The sequence below is a fragment of the Aplidium turbinatum genome, chromosome 15, assembly GCF_918807975.1.
Source record: "Aplidium turbinatum chromosome 15, kaAplTurb1.1, whole genome shotgun sequence".
NCBI lineage: Eukaryota > Metazoa > Chordata > Ascidiacea > Aplousobranchia > Polyclinidae > Aplidium > Aplidium turbinatum.
The window spans coordinates 13,313,782-13,331,873 of NC_137486.1; the positions used below are offsets into that span (position 1 = coordinate 13,313,782).

General features: G+C 37.1%; 1 protein-coding gene across 1 annotated transcript; it reads left to right on the forward strand.

Moving 5' to 3' along the window:
- Positions 1-24: 24 nt before the first annotated feature.
- On the forward strand, positions 25-17,187 carry LOC145784454 (transforming growth factor beta-2 proprotein-like). Its single transcript, XM_082596270.1, has 5 exons — positions 25-600; positions 4,203-4,375; positions 5,024-5,171; positions 13,767-13,874; positions 14,147-17,187. Exons 1-5 carry the CDS (start codon positions 228-230, stop codon positions 14,647-14,649), a joined length of 1,305 nt encoding a protein of 434 aa, XP_082452396.1. The 5' UTR covers positions 25-227; the 3' UTR covers positions 14,650-17,187.
- Positions 17,188-18,092: the final 905 nt, after the last annotated feature.

Sequence of the window (18,092 nt, forward strand, 5' to 3'; positions counted from 1 at the left end):
GAAATAGTTTGTGAATAAGTAAGTTACTGTTGACTCGTTCTTTGAAAGTTGTCAAAAGAAAAGAGAATCACTACCGAGAAAAGTTCACACCAGAAAAAACAACAACAAAAGCATCAAAACTATCCAGTGGTGGAACACTTCAAGTTCGAAAAGAAACGATTTTATTCAGAGAATCTTGTTGCACTGAAACGCAATTCAAGAATCTCGTTGGCTAGTTGTTTTGCAAAATGCAAATAACAACCATGAAAAGCTCAACTTGTGCTGTAAAAGGAGGTCTGTTGTTCACTATGGTACTCGCTTCTCTGGCACTTCATACCATGGCTGGCTGTGGTGTCAATTTTGACAAAATGCGTAAGCGGAGGATAGAAGCAATTCGGGGACAAATCTTAAGCAAACTGGGTTTGACACAACTCCCTAATAACGAACCCCGACCTCCTGGCACAGTACCCCGGGAGATTGAACACATGTATAATCGCACGCGAGACTTTGTTCATGAACAAGCCAGACAAAAGCGTATGGAGTGCGAGGAGCAAGAAGAGAGCTACTACGCTCAAGACATTGTGACTGTCAACATGAAACCAAGCAGCGATACGCTTTCGCGTAAGTAACTCTGTGTTTTCAATGATATTTACATTAATTTGGCAGATGTTGTGTTTGGCCATGCTTGGCAAATATTCCTCGTCGTGAGTCTGCTACAAGTCAGCAGTTGTGAACAGAACAAGCGACAATTGAGCAAGTGATAACTGGGCAAGCAACATTAGAGCATGTGACTGCAGTTAGTATATGATGAAACTGAGAAAGTAATAACAAAGCAAGCCGAAACTTGACATGTCACAAGTCAGAGAACTTATTTTGTCAAGCGATGACCAGGCAGTCCGACGTGAGCACGTAAATCTCATTTGCTGACTTGGCAGTGGCTGAAATGTAGTTGCTGAGGCACTTGCTGAGTTGTCGCATGACCAGTGGTCCGACGATTGATACTCAAGCATGTGACATGTTGTACGCCTTACAAAATTGCTTTGAATCATGGTCAGAAGTTTTTGTAATTTGTATCAATTCACACTGTAAAGATTTCCTTGAACGGCCGACCGACCACATATCGATCAAGACGGGCTGTATTTTAATTGCAGGGCATGTGCTACCCATACTGACGTAAGTCATATGACCTGTTCAGTTTTTGTGTTTCATCAACGCTTTTGTCTGCTGCGTAACTGTGTGGTGAAGATTTCTATTCAATGTTCGGAACCACTGCTTGCAGACACGTGGACACGAAAACTGGCGTCCCAGCATGGTGATCTTTTGGTAGTACAGATCGCCATGCATCTTAGCCTTTCGGTGCACTCAATCTTTTGTCAACGACCAAGCATAAGTTTAGAAACGATAAAAATCGATTTCAAGAGTAGAGTCTTTAAAATTTTTAAATTCACCACATGACGATGATTTCAAGAGAAAATTGGCGATTTTTTTCAACGCGTTTGGAGTAGGTGATGAGTGATCTTCATTATTTTAGTAAAATGATGCTCAATTTTTGCACAAAACATGAAACAATACTCGCTGCTAATTTGATTTTGGTGTGGCAACCGCAGGCAATCAGCATCACACTTTATCTGAAAATCAGACACCTTGCTTCTATTTTGCCGTGACATTCAACTATGAGCATACTGTAACCTGTATGGAAATCCGAGCCTGCAGCAGTCGCATATCAGCTGATTTTGCTGATAACGCATTGTTCCGGGCTGTAAGTTCATTTCCGTGGTGTAAGTTTTATGTGTTATCTTGACCTGCCGGCTAAGGTCAGACGCGATGGCTACCATGACTATTTAAAGGACAGAATGCTGAGCAATCGAGCATGAAACAGAATACTGGCATTGCAGTGCAGCGTAATAAAAGGCCTTGTCACGTTGACACCAAACCGACAAAGTGGGCCTATTTTTCAACAGCATAAAAATCTATATTTTGTAGATATATGTGCATTTTGGATGGTTGCAATGAAGAAGAAATATTATGCTTCACAAAATTGCTTTAATTCTTTTGACAAAAGTTGTAAGCTTACTTTTTTTTACAGTCTAAGAACCCACCATTTTCTGAGTTCTGAGAGTCTCGTGTTGTGGTTTCGTACACAGAAAAATATAAAACTTCTTCGATTTGGAAATAAAACTAAACAGTGCTCTTCACTACTAAGTTTGTTTTACAATAGAATAAATCAAACAGTGCAAAAAACGAAACGAGGTGTTTTCGAAATAGTTTTGTTTCAAACATCACAAATTTACTAAATCTCAAGCCTGTAAGAGTGGGTTGCAAACACTATATAGGCTTATCTGAAGAGCTTTTACCATAGTTGTTACGGCTTATCAACGCACAGCACTCAACATCTTGGCATGGTGCCCCCAAGTCCCAAGTATATTTGTCTGATAGCTAATAAATGATATGTGACAATCTATTTGATCATCATAACGGGATTAATTTTTGCGTTAACGAGCACCTTTCCGCCTGCGCACCATTTCGTTTCAAGTTCAACTCCAATTTAAATTGCCCTTTCGTCTTATGCAGGTTACCATAACATGTAATTATAATTTCGCCATATACTTTTAAGAATATTGTGTCAAGATATTAAGGATCATAATTTGCCACTCCTTTCAAAATGCAAAATTAAATTAGCTTCGTTGAACTTGCCGCCCTCTTTTAGTTCAGGTTCAACCAAGCGGAAAATTGAAAGTACAATTGCACCACCACACTCCACATCCAACAACACAGTTAATAAATTTGTTTTATTTTTTAACACCAAGTTAGACAACAATTTACGGCTATAGCTGTGTGATAACGCACCACGCCTCACTGTAGTGAACTCCAGGCTCAATCATCATTTCTGAATATGATTCTCAGTCACCGTTTAGGGTTTATTAATTAGACAAAATCGTAGTGAAACTTTAGTCTTAAACATATTTGAAAATCATCTAAAATCACGATTTTTTTTTAAAAATTTATAATACTGATAGTCATTAGTCATTACGCAGCCAAAAAACAAAAATAAACTGCAAAATTTCACTTAACTTTAAAAACTTACCACTCCCTTTCCATATAAAAGTGATACTTGTGTGAACAACTATAGGTTAAAAGTTTTTGAAGCGCAGGCGTTTAGTCCCATTGTAGTTTCTTGAACCATAACCAGATTTATCACGAGTAGTTGATTGTTACAAGTTGTGTTTTTAACTTGTGGGAAAATGAAGACAAACTCTTTTCTGCAAAGCTTGCTTAAAAACAATTGTTTTGCGATCAACCTCATCTAAAAATTTGATGACATAAAGTGTATTTTTTTGCTTTTTGTATTTCTGAGTAGGTTGCACCATCGATTGAGTAACATGTGTTTATGGTGCCCTGTTGATTTTGATCACTACAAGCCCATGTATATAGTTTGTTTTACTTTGCAAAATGCATAGCTTACTCGTTGAAACGTTGTTCTAACATCGGGAGTTGCAGAGTTGATAAAGAGGATTTTGGGAATGGAAAACTTCAAATTTACAGCTTATGCCAGAACAACTTGGAAAGTTATGACGAAATTTTCTCGATCTGAAGCGAATCAACTGGCAGTAGCCGCCATCTTAAACCGAAACGTCTTCGCCATTTGATAGAGCTAAAATAAGACTCCTTGTCTCAAACTATAGTTTTCTCAGAAATGAAAAAAGTTTTATTATAATTGGAAATTACATAATTGAAGTCTGCCAGTCTACTTTACTGAAACACAGAATAGAAGTCTTTATTGCTAAGCACCTGGGTGCTATGGCTTACTATGGCCCGGAAATATCATTGATTTAAGTTCCCGACAAACATGGGATCAACTTTACATTTAGTTTTATTTAGTTTATTTTTTCGATGTTATAAATGGAAACATGACACGTACAAACGGATTTAACTACTTGTGGCGTATCAGTGTTTCCGCGTCGACTTTTGTAGAGCTGAGATTTGAGAACTTTAAAGGAAATTGCTTCGCAAGCATTTCCATGGGGTTGTTTAGGAAGTTTGTCTTCCTGTAAGTAACTAAACTTTAATTCATGCGCTTTTGCTTTAAAGCATTAAAAAAATCGGTGGTTTAATTCAAACCCGTATTACTCAAAATTTTTAATTGCATTCTAATATCAATGTCCTAAATTTTGCAAGCATGTCGTCATAATCATAATTATTCTAACAATTCGCTTTTATTTTAGAAACAGGACAAGCCAGAGGATACAAAGAGATAAAACTAAACAAACGACTATCCCAGTTTTTCGAGTTCGATCTCACCACATCCAACATAGAAGATCCAGATACGATTGTTTCCGCAAGTTTACGTCTCTATCAAGTGAAGCTCCCTCACCGGGCACGAAATCCTAGGCAACAAGTAAGACACTTCACACAGTTCAGCAGGCCATTGCCCTGAGAAATGCCGTGGGAATTTCTCTCTAGAGCAACGTTCGGTTTATAATCATGAGAGAAATCAAGGGTTAAAGCCGGATGGGCACCACTAAGCATTCGACGGCTTGCCTATGAGCGTCTTGCCAAAGACACAACCATCTGCTTTTGAAAGGTGTCGAACCACCACCCTACCGAACGTCGAACGAGGGCTGTCACCTCTCGGCTATTCAGCCGGTCACTTCACAGTTGCACTCTAAAAATAGTTACATATTTTCTTTGCAATAAAATACTTTAATTATTTGGAAAAACTTCAAAGCGGAATGGGTTACGGAACTCCAAAAGAGCATTTTTTCTTGCAATATTTCTATGGTTTAATAAATTTTGATTTGTGTTAGTTCAAAAAGCGCAATCTCTACTGAACGTCTTTTTACGAGATAATAAGATCCACGAAAAGTAGGGAAATGGTAAAAACAAAAGTTCATCCAGGGCTGTACGCCGCAGGCATAGTATTGCTATTACCAGTAACTTATGAGTATTGCTATCAAGAGAAAAAGATATCTTATTATAATATATTTTAAATGTTTATTCATGTTGAAAATTACGCTTTTATTCATCATTAATCCTAATATCACAGGTTGAATTGTTTCAATTATCACCTTCCGCAACGGAAAGCCTTGCGCCACAGAAGCGATTTGTGACCATGCGACTGATGGATACGTCAGGACAGGGTTGGCAGTCTTTTGACGTCACTTCTTCCGTTCGAGAATGGATTCAAATCCCAAGTGCGTACAAGGCTTTTTTCTAACATATTTTTTTCTATATGATTCCGTTGTTAAATGACGTAGACTTGACTTAGATATGACGCAAGTTGCAACTAATCTATTGAATGATATCTATTTGTCATATATGTATAACGATCTAATGTGCATTTTTTGAATATATGAAATTTTAATGCCTTCTTGAACTTCAATTGAGATGGTTGTATTCAAGGTGACTGCGACTGCTGAGCGTAGCAGTTTTAGGAAAAGATGATTTGCCATTTTTTGCGCAAAATACTTTAGGTTTGATTTCAGTTAATAGTAGTTGTTTTCAAATTAAAAGGCACTACTTTCAATATTTGTTTGTAAAATATGAGTATGCCTACCTTCATTTCCTGAAACAACAACTTCAAGCAAACATACAAGGAAAGAATGTGTAGTAACGTTAAGGATTGACAATCAACTCTTTGCCTCATTACTAGCTCATCTAAACCAGCTCAGTGGCCGAGTGGTTTCGCCTTCGGCTCTGGTGCTGGTAGATTTGAGATTGATTCCAGGTCGGGTCAAACCGAAAACTTTAAAAGCGGTACCGATTATGTTTTTTCTTGCGTAACGCAGTGAGAATAAGTTGGGTAATAATGTGCTTACATCGTAAACCTGATATAAAACTAAAAATGAGCCCTGTCGCTAAAAAACCTTAGCTGTTGTACAGCGACAATACTGTAAATAAAACCATAGCGTTATTATTAGTGGCTCATCTAAACACAGAGCTTTTAAAAAACATAAATTTCCAGCTAGGTCAATCTTTTCACAAGTTTACTTTGTCAAACAACTTTTTTATTTCTATAAAACAATATTCCAACCGCAAGAGCTCAGTTGTCGCCGAGCATTTACTTTATGAGCCAGGAATCCTCGTTTCTGTGACCGAAATTTAAGCACTGCTTTTGAGGACATCAGTAAGAGAATGGATTCGTCATTGATTCAAACGCGCACCCCTGCTTTCATAATTTTTTTGAAAATTTGTTTTTGTGCAATAATGCGAAGGACTGAAATTCGTTTTGGCTTAATTGACAAGTTGGATCATATTAATATTGTGAGAATGGGTAGTTTGGTCAGATGATAGACTCTTTAAACTTTGAATTGATGAGGAAGCGAAATGCCATCCTAGCCCAAACATGCTGCTGATAGAGCCCATTCCCACGGTTAGCTTTTCTCAACAGTAGTAGGCTACGAAACAGAATGCCACTGGGACACCCAGAAGAAACAGCGCCGGCCATCGATGTAATTACAACATTTGAACGTTCATTTTCTGTCCGAAAGACACTGTAAATTTGTTTTCAGTATAAACGCTGTTATCTTGTGATAATTGCTACTTACCGTCGAGGTTTAAGTTACTTTTTTCACAAAGAAAAGATGTTTAATAGGTCACTCTCGTCGACGTTATAGGCGTATAGTGGTGTGTGGTGCTTGCTTAAATACAAATAATTTGTTGATGCATATTAATTAAATTTGACAAAGTGTTAATTTTGTTTTCAGTTCCTGAGAAAACATACATCCATCATTCCTGTAGCCTTACGCGTATACTTTTGCCTTAAAAATACTTTCTGAAACTCAGTAAATAACATAGAAAGTCAGTTACTCTAAACTGGATTATATTGTTGTTTTTGCGTTTGCTGTCTCGAAAAGAACGTAAGCATAAACTTGAAGATAATTTGATCACGTGTGTTTGGTAAATTAACACTTAAATCATAGGTAAGAAATATTGAAATAAACTGATTTACTTCACTATAAGATTTTTTTTCGTTATTTACACTTTTATCGTGATTTCTTCTCAATGAGAAACAACAGTTTTATTCCGATTTGAAGCTAATCCCACTTGGGTAAGAGGCCGACACATCTTGAGACAAGTGTAAACTTAGCAGAAAAAATTATTTCCAAGTTTGAAAACTAGTTGGTTTAGTTACAAGCGTATCGCTTGTTTTACACATAAGATATATCTACACTCCATATTATTGTAAAGATGAGGTTGCTTGTAATTAATGCAGCTTATTTTTTTATGATCTTTGTTGAGCTCTGGTTAAAAGACAAACATGAAAACAAACAGTCAACTGCAAGGACATTCAATAAAAACTTGTACCAGCATTCAAAGATTAAAGTTCGTTCAATAAACTGGTTGTATTGGACATGGGCTCTACCCAAGGGGGGGGTGATCACCCCCCCACTAATTGGAGTGGGGGGGGTGATCAATGCAAAATCACCACCCCACTCATTTGGCTTTGAAAAGGTTTTGTGATATTTTATTGATCAAATTTTGAAAAAGATATTTTCGCTGTTAGCACATTTTGAATTTTTTATCAATATGAATATATATTTCATTTCAATATGATTTTTTGGTTTGGCAACCCTGAACTACGAGCCAGGCGTTTACACTGTGTTTTAACTTAGTTTGCTTGGTAGCCACTTTAACAAGAAAAAATTCTGCCACTGCAAATGACTAGAATGACACCGCCAACCAATCAGAACATGTTATAAGAGACTACCGTCCAATTGTGACCTTTCTCGCACTTAGCCAGAGAGTTAATCTTTGTTTTGAACTTTATTTGGTAATTACAGAAGAAAAAAGAGCAATAGCAGTTGTGAGAATCGAACCCACGTAGATGAAATGACTACTTTCTAACCCTAACCCCTAAACAGCCAACCAGCTGCCAACTTAGTCGGCAGCAGTGGCCGAGTGGTTAGCGCGTTGGGCTCGCAGTCGAGAGCCTGCATGTTCGACTCCACCCCTCCGCACTTGCTGTTGTTTCTCTGGGGAAGAAACTTCACTATGAGTATAATTGCCTCTACTCAGTGATCGATTTCGAGTAATGGGTAGTACCAAATTTCAGTCATAAGTAGAATAGACAACGGGAAACAGACATTGCCGTCGGCTGCAGCGTGGGTCAGGTGTACGTCAGAAGGCGTACACCGATGCATAGCGCTCAAGTCCGCTTTCCCGCAATGCAGGGTAAAAATATGAAAAACAAATAAACAAACAAACAGCTGATAGAAAATCCAGCACTTGATTTGCTTGGTATCATCTTCTTTTCGCCCTTTTTCACGTCACGGAAAACGTAGTTTATGATTGGTTCGAGTTTTCATTTGCAGTGCCAGAAATATTTCTTGTTAAGTGACTACCAGTTTGCTTACCCAAAAATGCCCTTTCCGAAACATACTTTGTGAAACGACTTGGAAACCCTATGCCACGATCAGAAAGAAGCTGATGCTGCAATGGGGGGGTCTGGGGGGCGCAGCCCCCCAGAAGTTGAAATGACTATGACGATTTTAGCCCACTGTCCAAAAATCACCCCCCCGAATTCTAAAAGTGGATAGAGCCCCTGGTATTGGATATTGAATTACTGTTCTTATTAAAGATTATAATTCGATAGGTATTTGAAAATGGCAGAATCTAAGCTACGTTTCTGTTAACAGCAAAAGTACATCGGTATATTGAGTAAATATAAGTCGACATGCATCAAAACTACATGTGTGTTCGGTTTTGTAGCCATATTAATTTTACATTTTCTTATGCGACTTTATCAAAACTGACTAATTGCAAGAATTTTACTTGTTATTTGAGTTGTAATGTCAAAGAACTACATGCAATGCCGCTCTTAGTTCTTAAACTACGTTCTGTTTTCAGAGCCATTTCTGTTGTTTTCACGCTGAGATAATCCGCATCTAATTCGTCTTATGGACTTAAGTTATGACTTAAATTTCAAATAATCTTTATTTCGGCTAGGTTAACCGGAGCCGATGATTTCAAATCACTGATAAGGTGTATTTAACTTGTAATCAGATATAGAATTTTAGCTACAACTTTAATTTATTGCCATAGTACCAATTTGTTGAAACGATGTTGCATTCGTAAATTTTCATTCGCAACAATGAACAGTAAAGGTAGATCACAAATAATCAGAATGGTGCAAATTTAACAATAAGTTAACAATTTTACGACATTGCGATATATTCGGAAAAGATATGTATGAAACCCGGTTGCAAAGTTGCACCTAGATATGGCATTAAAAATATTTAGATGTTATATTAACAAAATAGAAAAGAGTCCAGGCCTACATGAATATAACGTCGAAAATGTATATCGACGACTTCGACATATTATCTCGGTTGTGGTTTTCTAATGATGTAGTGTCCTTGTTCAAGAGAGCAAGACTGTGCATCCATAACTTCCTGCATCGACACCGCAAAATGTTTCGCTCAACTGCGCGTCATACCAACGGCTTCATCTTAAGCTTTCCACAACACCCGTTAATCGTTACAGCAAATAACATGATGTACTTTTTGATAAGTGTGAGCTTATGGCTGGTAGTTGACAATTATATTAAGTGACCGGGAAAGCAAGGAAGCCTATTTTCAGGCATGCCTTCAAGTGTCCTGCGGATGCCATTTCAAGGGTGGTAGCCTACATGGGGTTTCTCCTCTCGGTTGGGCAAGCTCTCACCACGCCTTTCACATACTCCTCACTTGGCAAAGAGAAAGCTGCTCAGTGCCTTGCTGTGTATTCCGGTGCGCTTTTTCTTCTAATGTGACAAAAAAAGCTCTCACAAAACCATGGCAGGTTGCACAAGATGAAGTTCGAACGGACAATGGTGTTGATCTGGTGATCTCGCTATCTGTCATTGCGTCGAAGAATGAAATAATTGAGTGTTTTCAAAAACAAAGTGGCCTTTTAGCCTTTAAATACCTTGTTGATTTTTAGCTCGTCCATTAACACGTCACTTACTGACAAATGCTAACAGAAGCCATTATAGATTAATGCCAATTGTGCAAGTCAAAGATATATTTTGTTACAACGAATGTTGCTCTGATTAGTTTGAACAACTTCTCTGTTTGCAACGACTGTAACGGTGTGGAAATTCCTGAGATTCCAACACCTTTTTAGGCAACGATTTTACTGATTTTTAATGTTTTTGGAGTCGTTGAGTTAATTTTATCTGACACCCCGTGATACAAGGGCTTGCTAAACGACTAGCAAATGCAGTGTTTTACATAATTGTCGAGCTGATGACCTGCAGGGCAGACATAATGGATTGCTTTGGCATTAACTTTTCCTGCTAACGTTAAACTAACGTACAGTTTTATGATATATTTTCTTCTTTCAATGGAAACAAGACGCTGGTATCAAGTTACGTGCGATAATGCGTTCAGGTGGGTCCCAACAAAAATCCAATAACAAAACCAATGCATTTGCTTTTATCACCAAATCTCTGAAAAGATTAAAAAAGTTTTTTTAACTAAAGCGAGTATTTTTTTACAATATTTGTATTGCTGTGGCACTTGCTATTGTTCAAATGTCCAATGTCCAGTATCTATCTCATTTGCCTACAAGAAAAGAGCGTAAAGATATCAGGATATTTTTTCGTGTTCATGTACCACATTGAAACAACTCTTTGCCTAAAGCTACTTAACATCATCTCGCAGAACTCCATATTTAACTTAGTTTTTTTGTATTTCGTTTTTTTTTTCCACAACAAAGAGGCTTTTTGAAAGTTGTTATGATTGACCACAGTTTATAAAGCATTTTCTCCATGCTTTTGATTGCCGAAGTTCCATCTCGCAAAAAGCTGCCCTTATTACCTGTTTCCAACCATTGGCGACGGTGAAACAATGTATAAACGGTAACTTTTGCTGTCTGGAGGTCTATACCACGTCTGGTAATGGTTATTTCCAACTTGAAGTGGCTGTTGTGTTGTCATCCACTTAGACTTGGTCTAAACAAAAGTGAGAAAGTCTCTCAGACAGCAAAATCCGTTGATGCAACAGACGTTAAATCAATGTAAAAATGACTGGTTTTGCGGTCTGGCAGTGAACACGTCATCAAAGGTTATCAAAACCGCTTCAAAGAATACAGCGGCTTCTGATTCTGTCTTGATTCCAGACTCGAATTTCCAGCTGATTCAACATAATGTCATAGATTGCCATGGGAGGTGTTGTTCCACTACGTTTCACCCACGCACTTACAATAAACTAACTACTCAATATCCTTTGAATATGATTTAGAATTGTTGTGCCATTAAATTTAACAGTGTTGCTCTTTTATGTGTTAACGTTAAGTGGTTTTCGGTAAAAGTTTAAAACTCTTGGTGGTCTATTTTGTTTTTTGGCGCGCTTTTATCGAAAGTTGCCTGAGCTGAAGAAATAGGACTACACAGAAGGTGTCTTCTTTTTGTTTAGGATAAATGCAAAATGGCAAATGGTTGGTTTTGCTGTGAATTTAGAGCACAAAAATGTGGAACTTCTAATGTCAACAGCACCAACAACATTGTTTAACCTTTGATTTTTCATATACATTGTTGAAAAATTGGATCTTGATTTTAAAGTCAAATTTTGAAATTTAGCTGCCGATATTTGTTTAAATTTGTCAAATGCATGTGGGTAGAATGAGCTAATTCTGAGGTCCTGATGGACACAGGCGGCTGACGAAACGCTATGTTTGTGAAGCTTTTTTGACAAAAACAATGTGAAATTGGCTTCCAAATGGATTGTCTGATAGTTAGATCATAAAGCTTCGCCGTTGAACAACCATGGATTTTGAAATGCCCAATTTTTTGCACTGTTCGACCAGAAAATCACTCTTATTCTCTCTTACATGACCAAACGATGGTTGCATAAAATTATACCCACTTGAAAACTTATGTCCAGAAGTGCTTTGGGTGACATTTGATCAAGAAAGACTGTGTGAAATATGCATTTAAAATTACCAGGCTGTCGTTGAAGTAAAGTTGAACCCTTATTTGAATTGATCCTTAAAACTAAAATAGAAAAAGGTTGTCACTTCACAATAAATTGGGTGCTATCTGAGTCCTGTCAAAACGTTTTTGACGATACCAAAATGTTTTCGTTTCACTCAAATGACCCGAAAAGCAGTTCTTGTTGTGCTGCAGGAGTGACAGTTCAAAGCACTTGAAACAACGTCATACGAGGACAGTTTTTGAAAAGCAGCTGCGTGTTGCAGAGAAAGCATGCAAACGCGTAAATATATGCATTACATTAACCAGACCAGTTTACCAGTTGACTTTTTCAGATAGGACAATGATTCACATCATTTCAGCATTCAAAGTTTAATTCTTCATTTTCGAGTGCTTTGTCCTAAAGTTTCACAGCTTTTAAAAGCACATTCTGAAGAAAAAAATGTATATTTTAACGTCGCACAGTTCTATGTTTTCAACAAATTCTACCCTTTTTAGTGCTGCACTACTGGTGCAGTTAGGCTTACTGTAGTGTGTCCATTCACTGCTGGCATCGATGCCAATTGAACATCTTCGAAAACCAATGCTTTTTTTGTATTGCAACAAGACAGTAGCGTTTAGCAATTGCTTTATTGACGTCGCTTTTATGTAATAACAAAATTCGTAAATCTGTTTTTCTGCTGACGGCTTGACATGTGTCAACGCTCAATTCGTCGACTACAATTTTATGCTCAAATGGGCACAACCAACCGCATAATTCGTTTATTGTGCAAACCTATTTCCAGCAAATTGACCAGAATGATTTCAGTCTGCGGGTTAAATTCGAGCTTGCTTTTCAAGTAGATACAACAAATATTATTGATAGTATAAATTAATGACAGCTTCATAGAAAACTGTCGTAAAACCAGTTACTGCACTGGAAAGGCTGTGCCAATGCTGCTACTAGCAGGAGAAAGGATTGCTGCCTCTTGAGAGATATTTTGTAGCCAATTTGACAGTCTACCCTGACTGCGCATGTCAATTTAGAAAGTGTGGATAAATGAAAATATACTTTTATTAAACACCGCTCAAACAGCAATAATCAGCTTGACTAGGACAACTAAAGCAATCATCAAAACACCAGTAAAGTTTTCCGATAAAGAAATTCATAGTTTGCTAACAAATTGATTCACACAAATTTCATACCCAAGTACCCAACCCAAGCAATTCATAAGGAAGTAGATTACAATATTGTGCAACCGATTTTGATTTTTACAGCACCAATCATTGCATTTATACTGTAACAATTGTGCTTTCGGTGAGTCCCTTATAAAGCTGTTAAAGATGGGTTGCTTGGTGTTTGTGGAGTTTCCAAAATGCGGAAAGAAGGCTAAATTTGAACTACTTTTAAGGGAAAAAAGTAAAAAGCCCTTGGTGAAAGGCAAAATAAAACGGTTAAAATTTCACTTTGAATCTGCATTTAATGATTGCGTTCAATGATGAACAAGTATGGCGCAATTTCGCAACCGAAACTTCCGGTGCAGATCACCGGCTTCCATTAAACCGCCAATTTGATCTTAAATAGGTGCGAAGCGACATTGACATTTCAAAGACCTCCCCAAACGGAACTCTACGTCTTACAAGCGCTTCTCTTTGAAGTTTTTCGAATTGCATTCAATTGATTTCACTGGATACTTATTTTTCTATTAACATTTGCGAATACGTATGTGTATGGAAAGCTATTGATTGCCTTCAAGGCTTCAAGAAACAAATTTGTGTAAGATATCGAGGAAAACTTTCAGTTAGTTTCAGATATCACACTGTGCATAGTAGTGCAATACAACTGCAATATTCTATAGAATTTTATGCTACATTTACGATTTCATTTTTGTTTCAGAGATGAACAAGGGGCTGGAGTTGACAGTTTCTTGCTCGGATGACGCCATCGGATCATCTTCAAAGTTAAATTTAGCTGAAAACAAAAAGCTTGATGTCACATTTGCAGGTAGGCTACCATCCACTTTCATCAAATATTGTCTTGTTCAAACCAGGCAACCCAATGTAGCTGACGCTAACAGCGCAAAAGCAAACTTTATCTGTATTGATGGAAATTTAAATTTTGTCTACTTATTTTCTTAGATGAGTGAAGTTTTACAGCCTGTTCGGTCTTGCTATTTCATTGCTGTGCTAAAATACACTATTGTATTGTTTTACACAAATTCTATACTTATGGTCAACATAAAAATGCGGTTGCTTGATACAGATAATTTTTTCAAGGTTCTCCTGTTCATCAGCGGCCACGTCAGAGAGGAGATAACCAAGAAGACGAACGTAGCATGCCCACATTTTCGGAGGAATATAATCCTCATCTAGTCATCATGGTCCGTACTCCCAATTCTCAGTCTCAAAGCACAAATCACAGGAGGCACAAAAGAGCTCTGGATGCGGATTACTGCTTCCGCAAAAATCCGACCGAAGCGAATTGCTGTCTTCGAGAGTTGTATGTTGATTTTCATAAAGATTTAGGATGGAACTGGATTCATGCACCAACTGGTTACAAGGCAAACTTCTGCGCTGGTGCTTGCCCTTACCTTTGGAGCATGGACACACAGCATGCTACCATATTAAGTCTGTACAAGAGCATGAACCCCCGAGCCTCGTCAGCCCCCTGTTGTACTCCAAATATACTCGAGCCTTTAACCATTATGTATTATGACAAAGGAAAATACAAGTTAACTCAAATGCCCGACGTTGTGCTGATATCGTGCAAATGTAGTTGAACATTTGTTCGCGGCAGTTGTTGTAATTAACCAGAAATTTTAAACAAAGTGTTTCCGTTTATGCGCTGCTTTTCCGCTACTTTAAATGTGTTTGTTCAAGTTTCAGCTCTAAAAAAGCAAGTAGAGGAATTGCTTTTTTCCCAAATGCCAACGCTTAGACAATTTGTAGTTCAAGCAACTCTCAAAATTAGAGAATTTGAAAGTAGCATTTTAAAATAACTCGAAAACGGTTGTAACAAATAAAACTTTGTGGGGGTGTCACTTTTCTTTTTCCCTAAAAGTAAGGATAGTAGGTGTACACTTTACAGTAGCCCAAAAAGTCGGAAATAAATGAAAAATCAGTTTATTGTTGAAACTAAAAACGTTCTAACGACTCGTCAACATTGTAGTGTGTTAATCTTCGATGTATTGTATGGTTGCTTTTGACTTTGCTGCTTACGTTATTTATTGCTTTGAGTATAAAACTGCCACTGATTTTTCAACTAAAATCCGCACGTCTTTAAAACTACCACCTTTTATGTCAATAATTTGTCATCAGACGTTGTAAACACGTGAAAGGAAATCTGTTAGCGGTTACGTCATTATTGGTCACCAGGCATCAGGTAGAAATGATTTTCTATACATGGCCTCCCCAACTCAAGTAAGAACTATTCACTAGTTTGAGCTGCATTCGCTCCATTATTTCCTGTTTACTGAATGTAGTCGAGGCACTAGTCGATGCTTGCGAAATATGGAAGGAACGCAGATCGATGATGTATTCCGAGAAAGACGTTATTGCAATTACCTCAACTGCACACTGTTTGATCAACAAAGCAAACGTTTTTATTTTTGACTTGTACCAGTTTGGAAAAAAACGTTTCTGTAGATATTTTGATTTCCAAAAGTACATCCTCATATGTCTTACGCTATGTTGAGTCATTAATTGATTTTACCTTTTAGTTGGCATTCATGGTTGTGTGAACTGGTAACCCCTTGTTGCACCAGCACTGCAAAAACAGTCTGAGTAATCGGACAAAAACATCAAAAACAACTTTCACTTGCTTCATTCCAACATATTTTCTACCATAATGTGATAATTGTGTCGTGGGAGTGCTGTCATATCACAGTCCAAAACAATAACAAAAAGTTTCAAGATTTTTGTTATAGTTGGTGTCATCGTGAAATCTCAAGCATGTTATGTTCGGCAACCAAATCAAAAAACCTTGCTTGCGTCGATACAAGTTGACGTTCAAACATTAAAAAAAAATGTTAAAAGACCTCCCACTGCCATTGTAGATGTCGGTAATCGAAGGAAGGCATTGCGAAAGCTCATCAACATTGTTGAATCGGGTGATTTTTAAGTGTGAAGGTTGAGACATTGCAAGCAAATTTAAAAAGTATCCAACTAAAATCACTTTTTGTCAATGTCATTCCTTCTTTTCAATGTACAAAATAGCGATTTTTTGAACTTTCGTGTTCACTTCTTTTTACCGCATCTTAATAGTTCCAAAAATCTGCAGCATGGTAGATTTACGGTAGTTGTCGATGTTAAACAAAAATGTAATTTTTTATGGTTTTGCTCGTTAATTCGTTTTAACTTCGATCATGTGTGCGTCTCTTGTTTGCTTAGTAGTCTTTTTATAGTATTTATAATATTGCATTCTTCAATATGTTTTGTCTACGCGTCGCCAATGCTGTTTTATTAGCGCTAAAAAAACTTTACAAACAGTGTTTCTCAACCTTTTTTTTCCATAGCTTGAAAGCTTTTGAAAAAAAAAACAACTTTTCAACCAATTGATTTGATACGGTAGTGCATTTTATCGGCTTCGTTTGTATTTTATCTTATTTTTTTGTGTTGTTACATAGCCTACTGTAGTTGTTTTCTGGTTCCTTGACTCACTCGAAAACAGTGCCACAACCGGTCGAAAGAAGATGGCTTATTGGTTGAGAAACACTGTTCAAGAATATTGTAGTAAATGTACTTGCAAATGTAATCGGATCCAAACTAAATGGCAACAATTTTATACAAAGTCATAGCCAGAAACGAAAAACAGTTTTCTTTTAAAAGCCTTGTGAGTGAATCATCAAAAGATTAGAAGAAATATACTCCTACAATCAAAAATGTTTGCCTTTTTGTCAACTATTTACAGACTTGACAGTTAATTGGATTACTGCATAATTCATGCAGGCCACGTTTCTATGTAGAAATTTGACAATCTACTACTTTTAGGCTATTAAATTTTAAAAGCACATTTTCATGCAAGATTATCAGCAGTGATCTTAAAAGTCACTAATACACATCTGATGGCGAATTTAAAGTGAAATTTTTGTTTGTTTCAATGAAAAAAAAATCGAAATACGTGAGTAGGTTATATCTACTGTGACTTTGGCATCAAATACCTCTCAATTCCTGTCTTCGGTTGCAGTTTTTTATGAACGACAACACTTGAAACAATTTAGAAACACCAGCATTAACTAGTGGACTGTGGCTGTAATTTATTTTTCATTATGCTTTCTTTGCTTTGTTTTGTTTGTATTCTTGTATTCAAAGAAGTTTGACCAAAGCACTGCTGTTGTGTTCTGTTCGAAAAATAGTGTGAGCATGTAAATGATTTTAGACAATTTTTTTAGCTTGATTCCAAATTGGTTATTTTGTTCAGATAAACATCTGAAGGGCAAGATTAATAAAAGAAAATAGTTTGATTTATTAAGATACTGTATACGAGAGGGGAGTGTTAACTGTTTTAAACAGATTGCTTATTGAATACACAAGCTGCATGTGAGGTTCAAGCATCACAAATAAAACAAAGAGGACTACTGTATACACAGAAACTACCGGTAGAACGCAAGATAACAATAACCCACATATCAATAGGAAGCAGGCGATAAACTCCTCCCATGAGAAAAACGCTACGCAAGCCTCAGCACATTCTACTTGCTTATAGCTCAAGATTTTGTCAAGTCAAATCATTAAAAATTTGTAGAGCAAGACTACTGTTCGTGAGTCAAATTTAAGTGAACTCCATTCCCGATATGAAGCAATACCATTAGATAACAATACAATTTACGTCAACTGCAAGCCCTTGATTGCGACATCGGCGTACTTGTCTTGTTCTCTACCTATTGACTCGCGTGCTCTGTTACGTAGTATCGTGTTGAATTGCATCCGATTGCCTTTACACATGTGCAAATAATACTTTGTTAGTTTGCCGCAACCATTTACATAAACTTTGCCTAGTTGTTAAAATTGTACATGAAATATTGCAAGCAAATGAAATCAGAAATACACCAGTGTCCCACTATCGCTTATAAAATACTTATTGGTGTTGCCGAGTAGGCTACACAAACATAGAATCATGCATCGTGATACCTGAGATGAAATTTAGTCTACAACTTAAACAGACCAACAGCAGACATGAAACTAACAGAGGGTCAAAGTGTCAAACATATAGCCTATTGTGTTA

What these genes read in the sequence shown, in the direction of transcription:
- LOC145784454 (XM_082596270.1), top strand. Translation starts at nt 228, where the DNA reads ATGCAAATAACAACCATGAAAAGCTCAACTTGTGCTGTAAAAGGAGGT. An exon ending in CACGAAATCCTAGGCAACAA is followed by an intron (nt 4,376 to 5,023) that starts GTAAGACACTTC and finishes CTAATATCACAG; the next exon opens with GTTGAATTGTTTCAATTATC. An exon ending in AGAATGGATTCAAATCCCAA is followed by an intron (nt 5,172 to 13,766) that starts GTGCGTACAAGG and finishes TTTTTGTTTCAG; the next exon opens with AGATGAACAAGGGGCTGGAG.